The sequence below is a fragment of the Amblyomma mixtum genome, chromosome 5 (genome assembly GCF_055824585.1).
Source record: "Amblyomma mixtum isolate Tamu chromosome 5, ASM5582458v1, whole genome shotgun sequence".
NCBI lineage: Eukaryota > Metazoa > Arthropoda > Arachnida > Ixodida > Ixodidae > Amblyomma > Amblyomma mixtum.
Window position 1 is genome coordinate 144642909 of NC_143016.1, and position 21388 is coordinate 144664296.

The window sequence follows — 21388 nt, forward strand, 5'->3', positions numbered from 1 at the left end:
AGTCAAGTAAGGCAAGACGAGGTCAGGGAGGTTCCTGATGTCCCATGCGGCAACAACAAAAAGAATCTTCGAAGATGGCCGAGTAGCCTAAGGCATCAGTAAACGAAGCTTCTCTGTTGCGCCCGCCATCACTGGCTCGATTCCCACTCAGGGTTAGAGTATTGTAGTTGGTTTCTTTACTGTGTTAGCAGTTTAGTCTCCTTTCTCGAAAATTCAAAAAATTCCGTTGTTTGTGTGTGTGTGTGTGTGTGTGTGTGTGCGCGTGCGTGCGTGCGTGTGTGTGTGTGTGCGTGTGCGTGTGTGTGTGTGTGTGTGTGTGTGTGCGTGCGTGCGTGCGTGCGTGCGCGCGTGTGTGTGTCCATGCATGCGTGCGCTTAAGCATGCGTATGCACACGCGTGCACAATTCGGTGGGCGCACATCCAGACACTCGCTGGCAAAAAAATTGACAGACGGTTGCAGTTGTCGGTAATGCGAAGTTTAAGCGCAGCTCATCACGCGCTACCTGGCATGTGGCGTATTATACTGCTAGCCACTCTTGGGGTCTTCCCGTGGCAGCCACCTTCCAGGTGGCGTTTAATTCGCTCTGCTACTTGGACAACTGGTTACGCCGTCTACCACGCGGAACGCGGGAATGGGCGCATAATAGCTGCGGTCTAAAATTCCCCATCTACCTGCAGCCGATCTACCTGAGGTGTAATGCTGTGAATGCTGCACGTGTTCCGTTGCAAAGCGTTCCACAAAAGAACGCGAAAACGCTGGCGAATCCTGACGCCGCGATGCAAAAACTTGTTTTTGAGTCGTTGCGGTGGTGAGCGGCGAGGTTCCAACAAGTTGGAAATTTTCGCTGTGACAAGTTGCCCATTCGCTTGCATGTGAACCAACCTTAAGCCTCTCGCCTATGACACAAACAACCCGAAGCGAGGGTTCTCGCACAGCTTCCACCCTCACCGTTCGACCACGTTTTAAGCATGAAATGCTTTTAGCTCCCATTGTCGGCAGTGTCGACAGCTCCCGTTGTCGAGACCGAGAGCCAACATCCGGGCACTGAATTCCACTCATCCGGGAGCTGAAACGAGAGCATCAGGGCACCGTACGAGATTTAACGAGACTCATACGTGATCTGTTAGGGGCTTTGAGAGAGGGCCGCTTAGAGCAAGAGGGGAGCTCTAGGGCGAGAAGGGCTTTGGGCGGAAAAGCTGCTTCCGCGCCGTCCCCAAGGATGGCGCCGCGGTCCCGCACTCACGTATGTAAAAGACTGGCCGCTGGGCCTTCAGCTTATAATGTTTCCCTCTATGGCAGGCAGATGTATACACGCTCGCGGAGTATTCGAACGTGCTGCATATACATGCTTGTCAGGCCTGCGTCTCGTCGTGTCCGCGTACGCTTCTGAATCGTCCTGCATTTCATTGCCGCCACCGTCACAGCTGCTTAAGCCGAGCAATGGAGCCTGATGAAAGGAGAGGTAGGAAACGTCTTGCGGAAAGCGATCGCTTTGATACGCCACAGCAGAAGACTGCTCGCCCCTGCCGACAACGCAATGATTACGCGGTCGTTCCCGAAAGCGACAAGGCCCCACGGCTCGCGGCTGCCTACCTAAGATTGCAGGCGATCGCTTCGACGCGAAAAAAAAGAGTGTGGTGTGGTGTGTTGAACAGTAGACCCATTTCAAGATTTTGACTAGTACCATCTACAACCAATGTGTTATGCCCGTAAACATTTCATGCTTACTCTACTCTCGGTTACGGGAGAGGCAGAGATTTTTTATGTGGCACTCTCGGTAAAAGAAGACGCATTATGTTCGCTGCTATTTACGAGGGTGGCGCTGGTGAACACTCTCATGGTTCGGTTGCACTACACCTCGGTTGCACCCCCGAAAGCCAAAAAGATTAGACAGTCGTCGCCGCTGCGCGGAAGTAGCGGACCCCTTAAATTTCCTCACTGTGCGCTTTTCTTTAGACTACCTGTATAGCCTCTCCAGAAGGCAGACGATTCAGGTACTTACAGGGTATTTGTTTCCTGTACTGATGTATCGGCAACCTTTTCTGGAGTTCCTTAACACCAGTGCTTTGAAACGTGTTAAGCGAATGTACATTTATTTCTTCTGCTGCAAAAACGTTCTTCTCTAAACTTCACACACAGACGCTGCCTGTCAAGGCATTACTTCATGCTGAGGAGATGCTTGTGTCATGGACGGTAAATTGCCGCCTGCGCAATGCGCCAAAAACCACTGACCATTGTTTTATTCTATGCAATGATGCTACGTTCTTCTGTGACATAATTACTGCGAACGTACGCTTGAGAAGGACATTGAAATCACACGGATTAGTACCCGTTTCTTGCTACTGGAGAAAAACTGTGTTGTGCCGTGCGATCTATTATGTTGCTGTGACTGTTTATTGTCAAGAGCCGTATGATGGACTGCCGCCGAATCACTGCGGTCATTGAAATCTCTGTTCCATGAGCAGTGCGCTTTGGTGAGGGGAGTATATGTTGCCCTGGAAGGGCCGCCTTGCTGGCTCCCCTAACTAGATGCATGGGTGTGCCTCGCAGACTTCTGATGTTTAGGGAGGTGGGGACTTGCAGGGGTATGGTTGGCTCGTATTACACAGCCTGGTATTTTGTGGCATGTACTTAGTCCGATTTTCCTTTTCGGCAGTATTTCCATGCAATAAAGCAAAAAATCGTCGCCGTAGTGGTAGAGCACCGGATGCAAAATTCGGAGGTCAAGGGTTCGGATCCTATTGGCGGCATGTGTTTTTTTTTCAGTTTAATCAATTATCGTTCAAACTAATTACTCTTTAAGCTTCTATTGATGAACACCACAAATTACTTTTAAAAAAGTACATCCCCTATGCTCCTTGGTTTCGGTTATTTTTGGCTTCCATCATGTGCGGCAGAGAGGCAGATATAAGCCGCCCGTCAGAGTATTCAAGATGCAGCAATCTGAGAACAGCGTGACGAAGCTGCCCGCTAGCGATTGGCATTTTTTATATATAAGCAAAACAATTTCAGCGCATCGACATAACCGCAAATCAGTTCATCGCAGTAACATTTCATTTCAGTAGCGCCTTTCTAGGCGTTTTTCACACCTCAGCGAGCGCATGTATTTCCGCATTGCCTCTTTTTGTAATAACTTTTTTTTTCTAAGTATCGCACCGCTGCTACATGCCCGCCTTTAGTTGTTTATTTCCGTCGCGTGCAACAAAGAATGTTCGGATTCTTTAAAAAGAAAACACATATGTACATTTGTTTGCTTTGTAATAATAGTATTATGTGTGTTCTAGCGCGTCAAAGCGGCGCGGAGTCTATCAGGAAGCTGTAGTGGAGGATTCCAGATTAGCGTAGAGCAGCTGGGGTTCCTCAGAGTGCACTCACATCGCACAGCACACACTCATTTTTGGATTTCGTCGCTATCAAAATGCGACCTCGCCACCGGTATCAAACCCGCGACCTTGGCATTAGTAGCATGGCACCACAGCCACTGAGCCATCGTGAGGGGTCTTATTCATTATCTGCTATCTGAGGCAAGGAATGCCTCAGAAAGTAAATGTTGCACAACGTGATTGGGTCATTGCGCCTATGCTTCACGTATTTGTGGTACTCGACACAAAGAAAAGGAAACCGTTCTCACTTAGTGCTTTACGAGTTAAAGCAGTGCTAAAAATTCGAGTAAAGCTGTGCGTAAGCATGTGAAAGGGAGAGACTATAAAATCCAACATTTCACGTCAATCTGGCGTAAAATACTTTAGAATTACCAAAAGCACGTTGCGGAAACGCCAATCAGCCTTCTTCCTAGACACGAGACTTCTTTCAGTTTTGTTATTGACCTGGATGCCATTTCGACTGGATGCCATTTTCGCACTCCATAGCGCTCACAGATTTCGCTGGGTAAATCTACGCGCTGGCATACGCCATTTGGTCTGAAAAAATAAAAATAAAAAATAGTATGCCGTGGTGCACAAAATGTGCGGCTGAACCGAGGCCCGAACCGGTTCGGAACGGTTCCTTTGAATTGTTCCGGTGCGGGTTCATTTCCAAGATGGCGAAAAAATTTGGGTTCGGTTCGGTTCCAGTTCCGGGCAAAAATTCGGGTTCGGTTCCGGTTTCGGGTTCAGGTTCGGTTCCGGTTCGACACCCTGGTCTCTGGTAATTAATTACGTCTGCGTAATAAAAAAAGTACTGCAGACTAGGACACGCGGCTGGCAACTGTAAGGAGATAGCGCCACCCAGCGGCGTTCGTGAGGAGAAGAAGAAAAAGCACGAGGAGCGCGTGCTGAGGGGTACGCCGGGACAGGTCGAACAGGATTACGTGGCAGAGAAGAGAAGAGCGCGGTGGGCGACGGACGTGGACGAGTTCTGCTGGCTCCCCGAGTTGCGGGCTTGGGCCTCAGCCGCAGACGTCCGGGCCACCAGACCTGGACATCCATCGTCGAGAGCCTCAACCACCAGGCCCAGGCGCCACTCTTCTCCGACCATCCGTCAGCTGCTCCACACAGGCCGCTTCTGGCGCCTACGTGACTTTTCCGGGATACCAGACCTGGAAACCGTGCCGGGAGCCCACGAACGCTGACGCTGTGGTAGCGTCGCATCAACATTGGAACGCCAAGAGACTCCTTGACTACCCGACACCCAGCCAGTCCTCTCCGCTCGTTGCTCGAATAAGACAAGTAGTGTGAACTTTCCTCTTTGACTCTTTTTCCCTGTATTGTCCGTAAGCATTTTGTTCTGTTCCCCCGCGTGTTTTTCCTGTGTTGTTGTTGCGTTGTTCTCTGGTTCCTTTCCTTTTTTCTCGCTCATATTGTAATTGGTTTCCTTTCCGTTAAAAGCCGCCTCGTTTATTGTTTGTACTTTGGTGTTTGTTGAAAATAAGACCTGCAATCTCACAGAGTCCTCACAAATTTGGCGTCCACTACGACAGGACGAGGTCGGTTTTTATTTATTTGCCTGTTGTGTTAATTTAGGAACAATATGAGCGCTTCAGATTTGGTTGCTTTGGGCGAGCGCATGGGCTTGTGCGGCGCGGAGTTACGAGCGTGGGTGGAGGACGAGCTTCGTAAGGCACGGGAAGAGAGAGCCGCGGAGCGTGAAGCTGCTAAGCAGAAATTGGAATTAGAGGCACGGAATTTAGAGGCGGAGCGTGAAGCTGCGAAGCAGAAATTGGAATTAGAGGCACGGAATTTGGAGTTAGAGGCACGGAATTTGGAGACGGGGCGTGAAGCTGCGAAGGAACGTTTGGAGTTAGAGGCGCAGAACTTGCAGCTACAAATAAGGCTCAAGGAGGGTGGCGCAAATCCTCCGAGTGACCGTGGAGAGCGTAGCGTCACACCGGCTAGCTCCATTAACCCGCACAGCCTCATACCACAGTTCAATGAAGCACGAGATGACCTCGATGCCTACTTAAAAAGATTTGAGCATGTGGCCACCGGGCAGAGTTGGCCAAAAGAAAAGTGGGCAACGGCGTTGAGCTTGTGCCTTGGTGGCGAAGCACTTAGGGTCTTCGGTCGGCTCTCGCCTGAGGATTCCGTGGATTATGACAAAGCGAAGCTTGCCTTGCTTCAGAGGTTTAGGTTCACCGCGGAAGGTTACCGAGAGAAGTTTCGTCAGAGCAAGCCCCAGGATGGAGAAACGGCCTCGCAATATGCTGCCAGGTTGTTTAGCTTCTTTGACCGTTGGGTCGAGATGCGGGGAGAAGGCCGCACTTTTGAGGTGGTTCGCGAGATGGTCGTGAGCGAACAATTTCTGAACAACTGTCATTCTCGTTTAGCCCTTTTCTTACGTGAGCGGGAGGGCAAGACAGTTGCCAAGCTGGCGGAGGCTGCCGATCATTTTCTTGAAGCACAACGGCAAAATAACTTGTTGGTCTTTAAAGAAAAGGGGGAGCACACGATAGGTAAAGCCAAAGACGAGATTTCAGGTCCACAGTCTCGCCTTCGGTGTTTTCTTTGCGAGAAGACTGGGCACAAGGCGGCGGATTGTCGGACGAAGCCGAAGCAATCGTATTGCACCTGGTGCCGCGAGGTAGGACATGATGCCCAGTCATGCAAAGCTAAGAGGCCAGGAGACCGTGAGGAGTCCGCCTGTTGCATGACACCTCGATATTCACATCCCGATAGCACTGCAGTGGTAACGCGCGTAGAGGGCCAGTTGGGGGAGATGGTCTGTCCTTCCAACCCGGTGGAAACTGCTATGCCCGTGGCGCACGGTGAGGTGTTCGGCCAGCATGGTTCGGTATTACGGGATACGGGCAGCACCGGTATTGTTGTGCGTGAGTCTCTTGTACCGCCAGCGACACTAACAGGGAAAAAGGCTACATTATTCTTGGCCAATGGGACCCGTGTAGAAGTTCCGGAAGCGGAGGTGGTGATTTCTTCTCCATACTTCTCGGGTAAGGCCATCGCGCGCTGCTTGTCTACACCCTTATACGACATTATAATAGGCAATGTCCCCGGGGCTAAACCTCCATTCCCGGTTGACCCCCCAGTTCTAACTGATCAGGCAGTTTCCCTTGCCATGACGAGTTCGGTCGATGTTCCTTCCCTTACGGTGACAGCAAAGGTTTCAGAGAGTAGTAAAAGCCCCACTCTGAACACACTCCACTTGTCACGGCCGGAGTTTCGCCTGAAACAGGAAGAAGACCCGACTTTAGAGGTGTGTCGCAGGAAGTTGGGGCAAATATTTCGTGGCAAGGGACAGACCGCCCACTCCTTTGATACAGATGACGGTGTTCTTTTCCGGTCGTACCAAGTGTGTCCCGGCCAAGTCGTTGAGCAAGCGGTGGTACCGAAGGGCTTACGCACGCAAGTTCTTAAGTTAGCACATAAGAGTGCATTATCCGGCCATCATGGAATACGGCAAACAATATCTAGGGTGCTCAGTGAGTTTTACTGGCCCGGTGTACAGGCTGACATTAAGAGTTATGTCAGATCGTGTGATATGTGTCAGCAGACTGTGTCGAAGGCAAGGGAGAACAGTGTGTATAACATCGTAGGACGGGGACATTTAAAACCATGGTGGAGACCGAGGTCGGTTTGGAGAAACCGGTTTCACAAAGGAAAACGGAAGTACTAGTTGAAAGAGTTCTCGCGACGGTGAAGTGGTTTGATGTGAACAATGGAATACGGAAGAATGTAGCCCACACCTGTTCTTGTTGGAATTGTTTTTGTTTGTTCATGTTTGTTTCTGAGTGTCGGCTATCTACTTTTTATGCCTTCCGTGTTTCTTCGCCCTCTATGGACGCTTTACGTTGACTTTCCATGTGCTCACTGTGCTGTGTGTGCGAAGGTCTGTGAACGCTTCGAACATTGACGACCGTCGTATTGTGTGTGGTGTGTAGTGTGCGCGCTGTGGTGCGGTGTTCTGTGTTGCGATCGTCGAACGCGTCTGGTGTCGCTCTCCTGAAGTTGAGTTCTTTCCCTTGGAAAAAACTTCCGAAGAGGGGGCCTTCTGTAAGGAGATAGCGCCACCCAGCGGCGTTCGTGAGGAGAAGAAGAAAAAGCACGAGGAGCGCGTGCTGAGGGGTACGCCGGGACAGGTCGAACAGGATTACGTGGCAGAGAAGAGAAGAGCGCGGTGGGCGACGGACGTGGACGAGTTCTGCTGGCTCCCCGAGTTGCGGGCTTGGGCCTCAGCCGCAGACGTCCGGGCCACCAGACCTGGACATCCATCGTCGAGAGCCTCAACCACCAGGCCCAGGCGCCACTCTTCTCCGACCATCCGTCAGCTGCTCCACACAGGCCGCTTCTGGCGCCTACGTGACTTTTCCGGGATACCAGACCTGGAAACCGTGCCGGGAGCCCACGAACGCTGACGCTGTGGTAGCGTCGCATCAACATTGGAACGCCAAGAGACTCCTTGACTACCCGACACCCAGCCAGTCCTCTCCGCTCGTTGCTCGAATAAGACAAGTAGTGTGAACTTTCCTCTTTGACTCTTTTTCCCTGTATTGTCCGTAAGCATTTTGTTCTGTTCCCCCGCGTGTTTTTCCTGTGTTGTTGTTGCGTTGTTCTCTGGTTCCTTTCCTTTTTTCTCGCTCATATTTTAATTGGTTTCCTTTCCGTTAAAAGCCGCCTCGTTTATTGTTCGTACTTTGGTGTTTGTTGAAAATAAGACCTGCAATCTCACAGAGTCCTCACAGCAACAACACTCAGTTGGTCTCACGGGGCTAGGCCACTTCGTCTTTTTATGCGAAGCATATTACTAGAGGTACACTACAGCCCGTCGAGCGCGGCGGTGGGGAGCTATCATTGACCTTTAGCGTGACCACGTGACACCACGTGACAACATGACGTCACAGCAGAGGAGAGATGGGCTGCCGGCTCGCGCGGTCGGCCGCGGCGGTGGAGGCTCCACATCAGAGGCGCTGCAGCTGACCACGTGACGCTACAGCAGCGGTATAAAGCTGAGCTTGCCTCGCTCTCCGGGCACTTGCGAGGCGGCCAGGTGTTGGGATGCCGCCTAGAAGCAGGGCTGATTTGAACGAGAAGCGAAAGCTTCAGCGTGCCACAGAGACCGATGAAGAGCGGGATGAACGTCTGGCTAAGCGGCGTGCTCAATATGCGGCTCGGCGACAACGTTCTACAACGACTGAAGAACAAAGCGAGGAACTTGTCAGCAATGCTTCCACTAGTGCTGCCACCGAGTCCGTCAGTAGTTCTACAAGTTCGGAACGCTGGAATGCTACGAAAAAAATCCCGTATATAGCTGCCACGGCAATCCTTGCTACACTTCTAGTGGTTGTATTAAAATGACCAAGTATTCAACCAAGGAAAGCCATGTATTACCAAGCCTAGCCATCAATATGCTTCGCATCTGACTAGGCTTAACCTTAGCTAAGCCTCAGCCATCTTTTAAAAGCTTGGTTACATTTAGCTGGGACGCCCTGTATATCTTCAAATTTCCCAGATACATATGCTCGATTTCACAAGTGCAGATTCCGCTGCAGCCCTCCCACCAAGATGACAGCCTTGCACTCCTGTCTGTTCAGCGTACCACTTCTTAGGAACGCTATGCTGTAGATAAGCATCTGCTGTCCCTGGAATGGCTTTGAAATTCAGTTTTAAGAGACACTCGAAAGAGACGGATGAAGGGTGTGCACAAAAGGCCGCACAGTTCGGGAGCATTTCTGCATTTTTCATCTGTGCAACTCCCGCTATAGAAAAATGAACGGCTATTCTGACGGGGATGTGGGCGTCGTTACTGACTGGCTGACTTTTTTCACATGGTGCCTTTTGTGACCATACCAGTGAAAGCAAGCCAGCCTAGCGGCGAGCTATTCCTTCCTTTTTAGAGCGCAGCTCTTTCGCGTCCGTTCCTGGGTTTCGCGTCATCGTCGGCGTCGGCCTCGTAACCAGCTCCGCCCCCAATGTCACGCTTTTCAATTGGTCGAAATGCTCGTGACGTCACAGTGCGCGAATTTCAAATGGGGCCAATTGTACTTTGGCTAGTAACCATGCAACCAATCAAAGGGATCGTATAGTGATGCTGCATCTAAGTTGGACTGAGTTTAGTTAATTGCTTAATTAATCAACTAGCCTAATTAATATAGAGGAGAATGAAGAGGTCAGAAGAAGAAAAGAAAAGAAAGACGCGCGCCGCAGCGACAACAGCGTCCGCGGAACGAGACGCTGCTGAAAAAAAACATAAGTACGAAGCCGCGTTCCCTCCACCACCACGCACTTCCCCACTCAGTAAGACGTTGCTCGTTTCATATACGTTGTGTCGAACATCCTAGACAGTTCCAACAATTGACAGGTTAATGACAGAACACGATGGATAGAAATACAAGAATATAAATATGAAATAGCCTAATTAACCTTTCTAGTTAGACCGCATAAATCAATAAAACCGAGAACGAAATTGGTCGAGTTGGGGAATCGAACCAGGGTCTCCGGAGTGCGATACGAGCACGCTAGCCACTCCGTAATGCCAGCTGAATGGTTTGGAATGAACAAAGGCGCGTCTAGCTAATACGGCGTCTTCGTTCACTCCCATCTTCCCCCTTTCCCTTACGGCGAGGTGCAGGTGTCCACCCAGATATGCGAGAGAGATACATTTCCTTTCCTCAAAAAATAAATTTACCGTCCAGCAAGGCGTACAGCCGAATTGGCGATGGCGTTCTGTGGACTCCCTGGCAGCGTTGCAAGACGCTGTCGCGTTCCACTCTTACAGGCGAAGCTTAACATGTTAACCACACATCAGTAACACACGCAGACAGCCAATGGACGCGTCATTCGCTGGCAGCACTTGATTCATCATTCACAACCACATTCTTAACGTACGCTCCCTTGCCGCACATGCCAAGGACGTACACCACGATCACATTCTGCGCCATTCCTCTGTACTTTGCTTTGCTGAAACCTGGATGGATCCCGAAGAGCCTTTCGAAATCATAGATTTCCTATACTGCTGTGGTGCTCGCAGAGACCACAACAGAGCGGCGGGAGTCGCTATCTACTTGCGCACAGGTCTCTCTGCAATACCAGTCGAAATGTTTGGCACGTCACATGAAGTTGGCGAACTGTGCGCCGCAAAGTTGCCCAACGGCTTGCTGGTAGTAGCTGCCTACTTCGCCCCTACCGCACTCACGAAAGACGTCGTGCACTTCCTGCAACTCGCATTAACCGTCCATCGATCCACACCGATGTTAGTAGTGGGGGACTTTAATGTTGACATAAAGACAAACAGCAATTTCCTAACACTTATGCGGGAGAACATCCCGTTCCTCTCGCTCGTAACGCGTCCCACGGCTGTGACAACCCACAAAAACTTCCACAGGTCGGTATATCCTGGACTCCCTGGGAATCAAAATACCGGCCAACGACCCAACCCTTCTCGCCATCCCATGATCCCTTCACCGAGAGCTTCTCATCAGGCCGCTCCCGAGGAATATGCACCCGTCCCACCATGAGCAGCGCCGCAGAGCCCGTGCGAAGGCACTCCATCGAGCGTACGGCCCCCAGCCGGACGCCGTATGGGTGGACGCTGCCTGCACGGGTCATGAAGCGACAGCAGCTGCGGTGGACTCCTCTTCATCCACCCTCCTCACACTACCTCTCCCTCCAGATACGTCCCCAGAGGCTGCAGAGGAAGCCGCCATTGCACTTGCTATAACCCGCACGGAAGCCCGGTATATTTTAACTGACTCTAAAACAGCGAATCTAAATTTTGCTCGAGGCCGAGTTCATGTCCCTGCTTTTGGCATACTGGACTCGCCCGATGCACCCCCGCCCCGCCAAGTGGAGCTGATATGGGTGCCTGCGCACTCCGGGAATCCCGGAAACGAGGCCGCCAACCTTTTAGCCCGAGGTTCTTTAAACCGGGCTCAGGTGGCCTCGGATCGGGGATTCACGAAGGATCGCATGCACTCATTCAGTGAGCTGACCCAGGCATACAGAGCCTCTCGCCAGCTCTACCCCCCGCCCCACCCCTCCCTAGATAACAGACACGCAACACTTTGGCGCAGATTACAAACACATACTCTCCCCTCGCCCCTTACCCTAACCCACTATCATCCCTCCTTCCCCACTCCTGCTTGCGCCCTATGCCCAGAACCCTTCGCTTCTTCCCTCCACATCCTTTCCCTCTGCCCGGCGGACCCTCCCCCGCGGGACCTAGAGAACCTCAAGACCTGGGAGGACTGGGAGACCCTGCTGCATTCGGAGGACCCGGCCGTGCAGACCATCGCCACCGGCCGTGCTGCCAGTGTTATTGACCTCAGGAACATAAACACTTGAGTGCAGTGGGGTCGTGCGGGGACCCTGGGGCGTGCCCCGAATTCCTTTGTAAATAAAGTTTTCTCTCTCTCTCTCTCCCTATAGATCTCGTCTTTGAGAATCAAGCATTGGTGTACCAAGTCGAACATATATCAGTCTATTTCTCCGACCACAAAGCTTCCTTCATGACTGTCAAGAACTGTTAGTGGAGTCTTTGTTAAAGGAATACGTGTGAAAAATAAAAAAAAAATTATGTGATAGCGCATACATGTGTTGCTCGATTTCTTTGCCTCAATCTATCGAAAAGGTGAAACAGCTTATTTGCTGCGCTCAAATTTCGCATTAGGAAGTAACGTAATCGTCGGTACATTTTTTTGGTTCGCTCTCTTCTGTTTTACTGTCCTATAGCGGCAAGCGCAAACTAAAATTTTAAAAAGAAGTCCGCGCTGAATCAGGCGGCAATTTCTTGGTCTTTATTCGCGCTACATCCTTAAAGTGGTATTTTGCAGCAGAACCAATGCATCACGTGTATCACGAACCTCTTGCTTAACATTTAAATAACGCAGTTAAATTTTGTTTGTTATAACTAACCAATAACGTTCTTTTCCGCAGGCTGCGTGTCGCTACTACACTGGAATTCCACTTACTCCGCAAACCATATATTTTTATGGACTTCCGCCCAAGGACGAGTAAGCTGCCTCAACTTTCATCGGTTCTCACTGCTGCAGGCCACTAAAAACGCTTGCTCGCTATTCAAGAACGGTGTGCTGTTCTACCCGAAATCGCTACAAGCGAATGTATCACAGACTCATTAACTAAGTCAAGGTGCAGTGTCTCAGGAGTTTGTCCGCCCCTTGACAGCGATTACATTTACATGCGACACAATATTGGATTCTATACAACCGGAAGGTTCACATAGGAAATATGTCATCACTAAGTAACGGTTTGAAAGAGGGTCCGTCCACCTTGAATCGCAGCATATATAGCACACAAACGCCAACACAGACATGTGTACGGGAACTCTGCCCTCTGCCTATGTAAATGGCACAAGAGAGATGACCACGGAGAGGATGCGAGACCTGGGGTGGTATTCTCCCGGTGTCGCCTTTGCGACATGTCGCATTCGCTCTTCGCTGATTGGCTCGAGCCGCGGTGACGGCGGCGTGACGACACGGATCCGCCTTTCTGCTACGTCATCGTGACGTCGCCCCAATTAACTACGCTTAGGTGAACAACGGAATACGCTGAAGTGGTTCGCGAGGGCGACGAGGTAGGAAATTGATACTAGACGCCATGGATCCCTCTCTCTATGCCTGGTTTATGAGTTGCGAAGAAGAGTGGCTTGTCCGCGGACATCGCGACCCGTTTGCCTTGACCGACGAAGCTTTTCGGGGGCATTACCGGCTGCTAACGAGCACAGCACCGTGGCTACCGTCTGCTGAGCCGGGCTGCCACTCGCCAGCTCGCCATGCGAACTTATTTTGGACCGTCGTAAACAGATGACAAAGCAGACGTTGCCCGCTGCGACGAGATGGCCTTGGCAGCGCTTGCGCTCGCATCTACATGACCCTTCAAGGCGTTTTAATGCACGTTAGTGCAACGAAACAGTGTCTGCACGAACCAAACAGGATTTAAAGCAATGTGACGACTTTTACAAACCTACAACGGAACATTAGAGAGTTTTAGTATTGCGGGCTTTGCGTAATTGCGAGCATAGCGGAATAGCGGGTCCAGAGTGCGCATGCGCAGAGCGCTAATGGGGAAATAGCGTTTGTTTACGAACGCAATCGGCAGTTGCGGTTTTGCGCCCTTAGCGTGAAAACATGGCGGCGTCCTTCCAAGCGAGAGCCCCCCGCTTCAGCCAATTCAGCAGTCCTTGCGATTCCGGTCGGCATGTTTACCACCAACTACTGGTGTTATTGCTTTTCGCTATGACTTACCTTGCTTCGACGATAAAGCTTAAGCTGCAATTCAGCCTAGTTTTTGTGATACGCTCTCGATTCTGGAGCGCGCAAGTCTGATGGGACCTCCAGCTACACTGCAACCGTCTGCAACTGCCCGAAACGCAGCCGAAACCTAGCACAACCGTCCGGAACGAAACAAAAACAGATTTGGAGCTTTTTCGCGGTGTTTTATAGACTTAAATGAAGTAAAGCGAGTTTATATTAAATTTGCAAATGTTTTTTGAACATTAGACGTCATGTGATGGCAAATATTCTTGCTATCAAAGACACGAAACTACTGCTGCTAGTGAATCAGCAGTGGTAAATTGTCGCTTCTCGGAGTGAATGAAAGCACCGCCGACGAAAGTGCCGGCGGTGTTTTGCGTTTCTTCGAGCAACCGTACGCACTTTTTTAGGCCCCGCCCTAATGCGACATGTCGCAAAAGGCGACACCGGGAGAATACCACCCCTGCTCCCGGTTGACCGCATAGTACGACACTAAAGAAAGCACCCAGTTGTTCATGAAGAAGCACCCACTTGGTCCCGAAAGCTTGGCTTTTTTTTCTTTTCCAACTCTTAGTTGGTACTAGTGTCGGGTAATCCCGGGTTTGCAACGGAGCGCGAAAACTAGAGGTGCAACATAGCTTCCAGAACAGAACTGCCCTTGCGCGGCGTGTGCCGTCGGCACGCGCCTCTCTACTTTATTTTCATCATCTGCCGAACTGCGTATCTGGCACCAAGGCACCAGCTCGGAGCATGAAACTGAGCATCCCCGCGTTGCACGTCGGTGGGCGCTACAGGGCACTCCGCTTGGATAGAAAGACGAAATCGATGCGCCGACGAGCAGGTGTCTCGATGTAGGTCGGTTTGAGACGGTCTAGTGAGACCTCCTCCTAGCGATCGTTCAGCAGGATGCAAACTTGGGCGTCTTGTGTAGGACACGGTTTAGCCCGTCTCAGTAGGGTGTAAGAGGCGCCTTTACATCGTCTCGCCGCAGCAAAACCTGGGTCCAAGACACAAGGTCTGGGCGCACGAAGGTGCGGTGATGACGAGATCGAGGCGGGGCATGGCGCAGATGTAGAATGCAGTCATGTGAGTGCTGGAGGTACTGCAGAGGCGGTGGCTAGGCAGCGGAAGTAACGAACAAGTCTCCAGGAAGCCATAGAGGTGCACCGAATACGAGTTCGGATGCTGAACAGCCAAGGTAACGAAGAAGGACGGCGCGTAGTCTGAGAAGCACCATAGGCAGGTGGTCAACCCAGTGCTCTTTCAGTGCAGGCGCGATGTGAGGGCAGCCTTGAGCTCATGATGGAGGCGCCCGACCATGCCGTTGGCACAGGGGTGGTACGCTGAGGTACGGCAAAGTTTAGCGCCAAGAAGATGGCTGCGAGAAGTTTATGGTTTATTGGGGTTTAACGTCCCTAAGCGACTGAGGCTATGAGGGATGCCGTAGTGAAGGGCTCCGGAAATTTCGACAACCTGGGGTTCTTTAACCCCAGTTGGTCGAAATTTCCGGTGCCCTTCACAACAGCGTCCCTTATAGCCTGAATCGTAAAGAGAGCACACAGCCAAATTGCCGGCCGTGATCCGTTGTAATAATGCCGAACAGCCGAAGCGGCAAACCCAAGTTGAAACTAAGGCTTTGGCACTCTTTCTTTCTCGCTCTCCCTTCAACACCGTTGAGCGAGAAACTTGTTTTGTGCGCTCGCGCTCGTTCTTTCTCCCTCGCTCTGGGATGCTATTGTGAGGGAAACTTCTTTTTGCGCAAGCGATCTACCTTTCTCGCCCGCCCTTGGAGGCCGTATAGAGACAGCCTTTTTTGCTCGACGCGCTCCTGCTTTCTTCTCCTGCTTTGACGACTTGTCGAAGAAACGTTTTGCGCGCGCTCTCGTGCTTCAGAGAAAGAGCAGCTCATGTGCGCGGTGTTAAGCAAAGAACGGAAAAGCGCGGGGTTTTGTCGACTAGGTTCTCAAAACTAATCACTACCACGCCTCATAATTGATGGCCTTCGATGAGGCGCGTATAGCTATTGCGCGGTCGTCTGGTGTCTAGTCTATGGTCTGCAATCTGCGGAGCTGGACCGCAACCACGTGTGTACAACGCAAGGGTACGCGGAATGGCGTCTGCCACCTTCACCTGTCTGCGTCTGCCAGTTTACACAGCGTCGAGAGAGTAAGCGTCCATATATTGAGGGCCCATCAGCGCGTTCTCTTCTGTTGCCGCAGTTTATGGATCATTAGTATTATTTTCTAATCACTGCTGCAGCGCCCGATGCTGCACCTGTATTAAATGATTCCTGCGACCTACTAAGATTATTGTGGACAACACACAAGCCTAAAAGGGAATGTATAATTTCTGAGAATCCCACGAGGTCATCGCCTTTAGGCAACCGCAGTACTGCTTCGGGCGTCGCTAAATCTGCCCTCCGGTCAACATAATCGGCGCACGATACCGCCTTCAGCCGTCTGCTCGCCTCCGTCGGTCCGGCGAGGATACAGGGGCAACGGGCGCGCGCACTACTTGGAGAGAGAAACCGCTCGCAGTACGCGAACACTCAAAGCGCGGCGGTGGTGTATAGTCCGATCAACGCCTCGGAAATCCGTCGCTATGGGAGGAGGGTAGCGCTGTTGTCGCGCAGCAAATTGTCGGTTGGGTTACCTAACGTCGTTACGCCTGCCGTTGCTCCTACCTCAGAGGTGCTTGTGAAAAACTGCACCATTCAATGCGTGCTTCAAGACAGCTGTATGGGTGATGACTGTGTGTGTAGGTGACGCCTCCAAGTCACATCTTGTCCAGTGGCGCTCCGATTTAACAGTTCAGAGCTCAGCTGCCACCCAATTAACGAGCGTCCCGTGACAAACAGATACGAAAGAAATTAACGAAAACAAAGACATGGACGAAAAAACACAAAATGCGTATGCGCCTGGGCATGGACAGGGCCTGTCCCATGTATGTATATCCCTTGTCCTTTTTCCGCAATTTCTTTGCGGTGACAGAAACTCGGCTTAAAACGTGCCGAGATGTATGTACCGTCTTTGGCAAAAGTAATCGGGCACCTGTGGTCTCTTTCTTAGCCGCGTAGCGAAGCACTTACGACAGCCCTTAAGCTCTTAATCTGTGCACAGTAAGGTGAATCCTTGTCAGTGCACGTTAAAGAACCCCAGGTGGTCGAAATTTCCGGAGCCCTTCACTACGACGTCCCTCATAGCCTCAGTCGCTTTGGGACGTTAAACCCAAATAAACCAAACCAACCGAAGCCTTGTCCTCATGTTCTGAGAGATCTCGGTCTTAACGGGTGCCGTGAAGGCTCCGTTACATGGTTAACAGGAAAAACCTGTTGCTCGGTTACTTTTGGCAAAGGTGTTACATGGGCGTTGGCCGGAACCGCGCCGGCCGACTGAATAATCCAAACTTTCGAATTGAAACGGGTTGTATTAACGAGGCTTTATTGCATTTTCTCACCTAAAATGATTGCGGGCGCCCGCTGCTTCCAGCGTCGCGCATCAAGCAGCAAAAACAATGACGTCTTTCGGACTTGTTCGTGCTTAGTACTTGCATAATTAAAAAGCACAATTTCTGAATGTAGGCATTCTAATACTGCAGCATATGGGGATTAGATATCGCGGAAGAAAAGATTGAAATTTCGTTACAATTACCATTGGGAACGCAACAACTACACTCGGGGAACTAATAATGCAGAAGACGGTTCTGTAACTCTAACAAAGTCGGAAGCTTTTAAAATGCTTGGCGCCAAGGAATGCCATTCGTTTACTGTGCATTCGAAGAAATTGTACCTAAATGCGTTTTTACGAGTCAGAATTCGGGCTAAAGAATGCGCATGACTTAGCATATGGAATGTTCATAACTATGTAGCCTTATCCTAGTACAGACTTGTTAATGATTTTGAAAAGGTCGAAATATATTTCTGGAGAGCGTCGCTAAGGAATGCAATGCAGCTATCTCTACTGTGGGCTTCTAAAAGTAGGTATAATATTTAGCTTAATAAAAATGCAAAAAGGGGCCGCTAGCAAGGGCTCAGTGGTTATCGTACTCGGCTGCAGATAAAAAGGACGCGGGTATGATCGCGAGGCCGGCAGTTGTATTTAGATGAGGGCGAAATGCTAGAGGCACGTGTGCTGTGATGCCCGTGCACGTTAAAGAGCCCCACGTGGTCGAAATTATTCAAAGTATTCACTAAAGCCTCCCTCATAAACTCAGTTGCTTTGGAACGTTAAACACCGTAGACCGAACCAACTTAAATGTAAAAGAAATTTATACGCTTTAAGTTCTCAAAAATAGCTCAAACTACGTTTCTGTTTGTTTGTTTATTGGGCTTTAACGTCCCAAAGCGACTCAGGCCATGAGGCACACCGTAGTGAAGGGATGGGGAAATTTCTACCACCTGGGGTTTTTTCACGTGCACTGACATCGCGCAGTACACGGGCCTGTAGAATTTCGCCTCCATCGAAATTTGGCCGCCGCGGCCGGGATCGAACCCGCATCTTCCGGGTCAGCAGCCGAGTGCCGTAACCACTGAGCCACCGCGGCGGGGAAAACTTCGTTTCCTTGAACGCTGTCGCGCTACGCAATATCTTTCTTTGTACGCAATGGTGGTCCAGTACGATGGAGGCGACGTCACGCCTGCACTCTAAGCGACAATTTTTGTACTATTAGGGCGTTTCTAAATTTTATTTTCAGAAACCAATGTTTTCCTCCAACCAGATGAGAGTGTTGCTTAATGTAACGCATAGCTATTTATACCTAATGATTTCTAAGATTCAAGTGTTACGGAGCGATTGTGAAAACTCAAGAGTGACGTTTTCTTTGTAAAATGGAAATTGTGGGTTTCTACGTGGACACAGGCCACCACCCACCGCGGGTTCGAGCTTCGCGCGAGCCAAGGGCCCCGATCAGCCGTCACCACACACACACTGGGACACCGATGCGGTGCACTCAACCTCCGCTGGGAGGAGAGCGATTCGCCGCAAAGAAATAGGCCTCCAAGTTCACCAAGGAGACGCACGAAGCGACTCGAGCAATGCGCGCCGCTAGCACGCCGCTGCAGGAGAATGTCCCCGCGGCAGTGCTGTGATCTCTCTCTCGTGTCGACCGTTGGGCCGGTTGCGAGAGAGAGCGGGCAATCAACGCAAGGTACGCCTGTCGGAGGTCGCTGGACCCCGCTGGACAGGCTCGAGCCGCTGCAGGTCAGAGGACACGTGCGGGCGAGCTCGAGTAAGCACTGGTCCGAACGGCAAAGGCCGGCACGGACAAACAGTAGCGTACGCACCTTACGCTGTCTCGGAGGGATCTCTCTCTCTGGGCCCCGCTCGGACGGTCGCGCGGTGCGCGGCCGCCCAAAGCGGGTCCCGAATTCCCGCCAAAAGGCGCCAATGGCAAAGGCCCTTGGGGAGCAGGGGCGGCGTTGTGGCCAAATGACAGTGATTAGTCACCTAGCCGCCTCTCCACCGCCTGAGGCGGGAGCAAGGGAAAGAGGAGAAACAACGCGGGAAGCCGGCAAAGCCGCGCAAAGGCGACGGCGCAAAGCCAGGATTCCCACATCCCCCTCTCCTTAAATGCTCTCCTACCCATCGGCAAAGCACGCGGCCAAAATAAAGAAATCAATACACACAAAAATAAGCTACACTTCAGTTCCAAAATAAAGAAATTAATACACAAAAAAAACTAGCTACACTTCAGTTCCAAAATAAAGAAATGAATACGCACACACAAAAAAAAACTAGCTACACTTCAGTTCCAGCCAGAACAACGTAAAAAAACAACAACACACAAACAAAGGGAAAAACAAGGCAAACAAACAAACACTGGCATACGCTTGTAAATCAAAACAGCTTGCAGATTATATACATGGTACACAAGGCGATGTGAATTCAACTGTACAACTATGTGACAGGTGGATGTCAGCCTCAAAGTTCGATGGCGCGGCCCAGTGGGCCGGTCGGCGACTCACCGCTCGCAGACTTCAAGTTGAACTTGTTGGGAGGGCCGACGACTGATGGCGGTCTTCTTTCCGTTGATGACGACGGGGCCGCGGCAGAGCACTAACCTCGCGCCCTTGGGCAAGACGTCACGTTCGGCACAAGACAGTTAGTGCACCCCTTTCACGCCGGCTGAAACGGGCGAGGACGTTCGGCGGCGTCCTGATGTGTAACCTTGGCCACAGCGAGAGGTCCTTCTCATCCTCGCGCTCACGCAGAAGCACACAACGGCACAACTCACAGGCGTCACCTCGGCTCATGGTTACGCGCACACACAGCCACAAACAAAAACACACGTACACCGACACGTGCGCGGACGTCGGTCAGCGACAACGATCGCCTCATCAGAAGCGTCCAGAGGCGCCGCGGCGAGGGTCAAAGGGTACACTTTCCGCCCCCCATCGCCCCAAACGCCCCGCCAACTTCCCCTCCATACGGGCCGCACAAAACTCGCACCGCGACACACGGCTCCTTAACGAGCCCACCACCCACAGTCGGGCCGGAAATGAGAAGAGGCGCGCCGTACAAACGACACCCATCTTTTGCTTCTAGAAGATAAGAGCAAGCACGAGCGGGCTGATGTTTGCCTATGTACAAGTCTGGTAAAAAAACTGAACGCCAACACAAACGCATGTTACCTATGTACATCTCGGTACGTTAGAACAAAAACAGACGAACCAGCAGGAAACGAAAGTGGCTAGAAAACTGACTAAATCAAAACAAACAAATAAACAGATAAACACACAAGGCTGGAACTGAGCATGCTGCCAAAACAAAAAAAAAAAATAACACACCGTGCTTCGCCTGGGTAGGGCCCGACGAGAAAGCTCGCCAGCTAGCTGAGGCTGCGTGCCTTCGGTTGTGGAAAAGTCCGCCGCCGTCCGGCATCAATCACACCGGTGACCGTCGCCTCATATTGTACCGGTGCTCCGTACGCTTGCGTTCCGCAGCACCAGTTGTGCCTTTGCGCTTGCCTTTGATACCAATGGGTACCGGCGCAAGCTCGTCAGACCGTGACGCGTAGGCCTTCAGGTCTATGAACCCCTGCTTGCTCCTGGGGAAAGGCCCCATCAAATCGCAGGTGGCCATCTGCCACGGACGCACACTGTCAATCGGTTTCATCATTCCAGGCGGCTTGCCACCCCGTGACTTCACCGCTTGACAGACATGGCAGGAACGGCAATAGCGGAAAATGTCACGCTTCATGCCAGGCCACGTCACCGATTGACTCAGTTTTGCAAAAACTTTGGAGCCACTCAGATGACCGGCCAGTGGTTCGTCATTAGAGAATCGCAAAAGTGCGCCTCTTAGACTTTTCGGGATAACCACCTTGAATGGGTCGATGGACTCGTCATCGGTGGCTATGTACTTCAGCACGAGCCCGTCATGGTCCAGCAAATAACAATCCCCGGGGTTCGCCGCGACACACGCTGGCTTCTGCCCCCCCCTGCGCCCGCTACAATACCAGTAGCGTCACGGCGCTCCGTCTCCCTGAGACCGTCGCTCACCTCGCGACAAAACGGGTCATTTTGCTGGGCTTTCAGTAGCTCTTTAGGGCTGAAAACGATTCCAGTCATCCCAGAGGGGAGCCTGGTCTCGTCCCCACTCAGGTTTGCAGCCAAAATTTCCGTTCGCGTCGGCACCTCCGAGGCGCTCACGAAGAGCTTTGCCTCTCGTCCGCTTTGCGAAGCGCTGCTTGCCTGGTTAGCGGAATGGGTTAACCCGTTTGCGGGCTCT

General features: G+C 51.4%; 1 protein-coding gene across 1 annotated transcript in view; it reads left to right on the forward strand.

The window, feature by feature from the left end:
* Window positions 1-2458: 2458 nt before the first annotated feature.
* Window positions 2459-21388, forward strand: part of LOC149343975 (uncharacterized) — a 189849-nt gene continuing 170919 nt past the window's right edge. Inside the window, exons 1-2 of the mRNA XM_089547117.1 lie at window positions 2459-2475; window positions 7533-7905. Coding sequence (XP_089403243.1) covers window positions 2459-2475; window positions 7533-7905 — 390 coding nt within the window. The remainder of the gene's footprint in view (window positions 2476-7532; window positions 7906-21388) is intronic.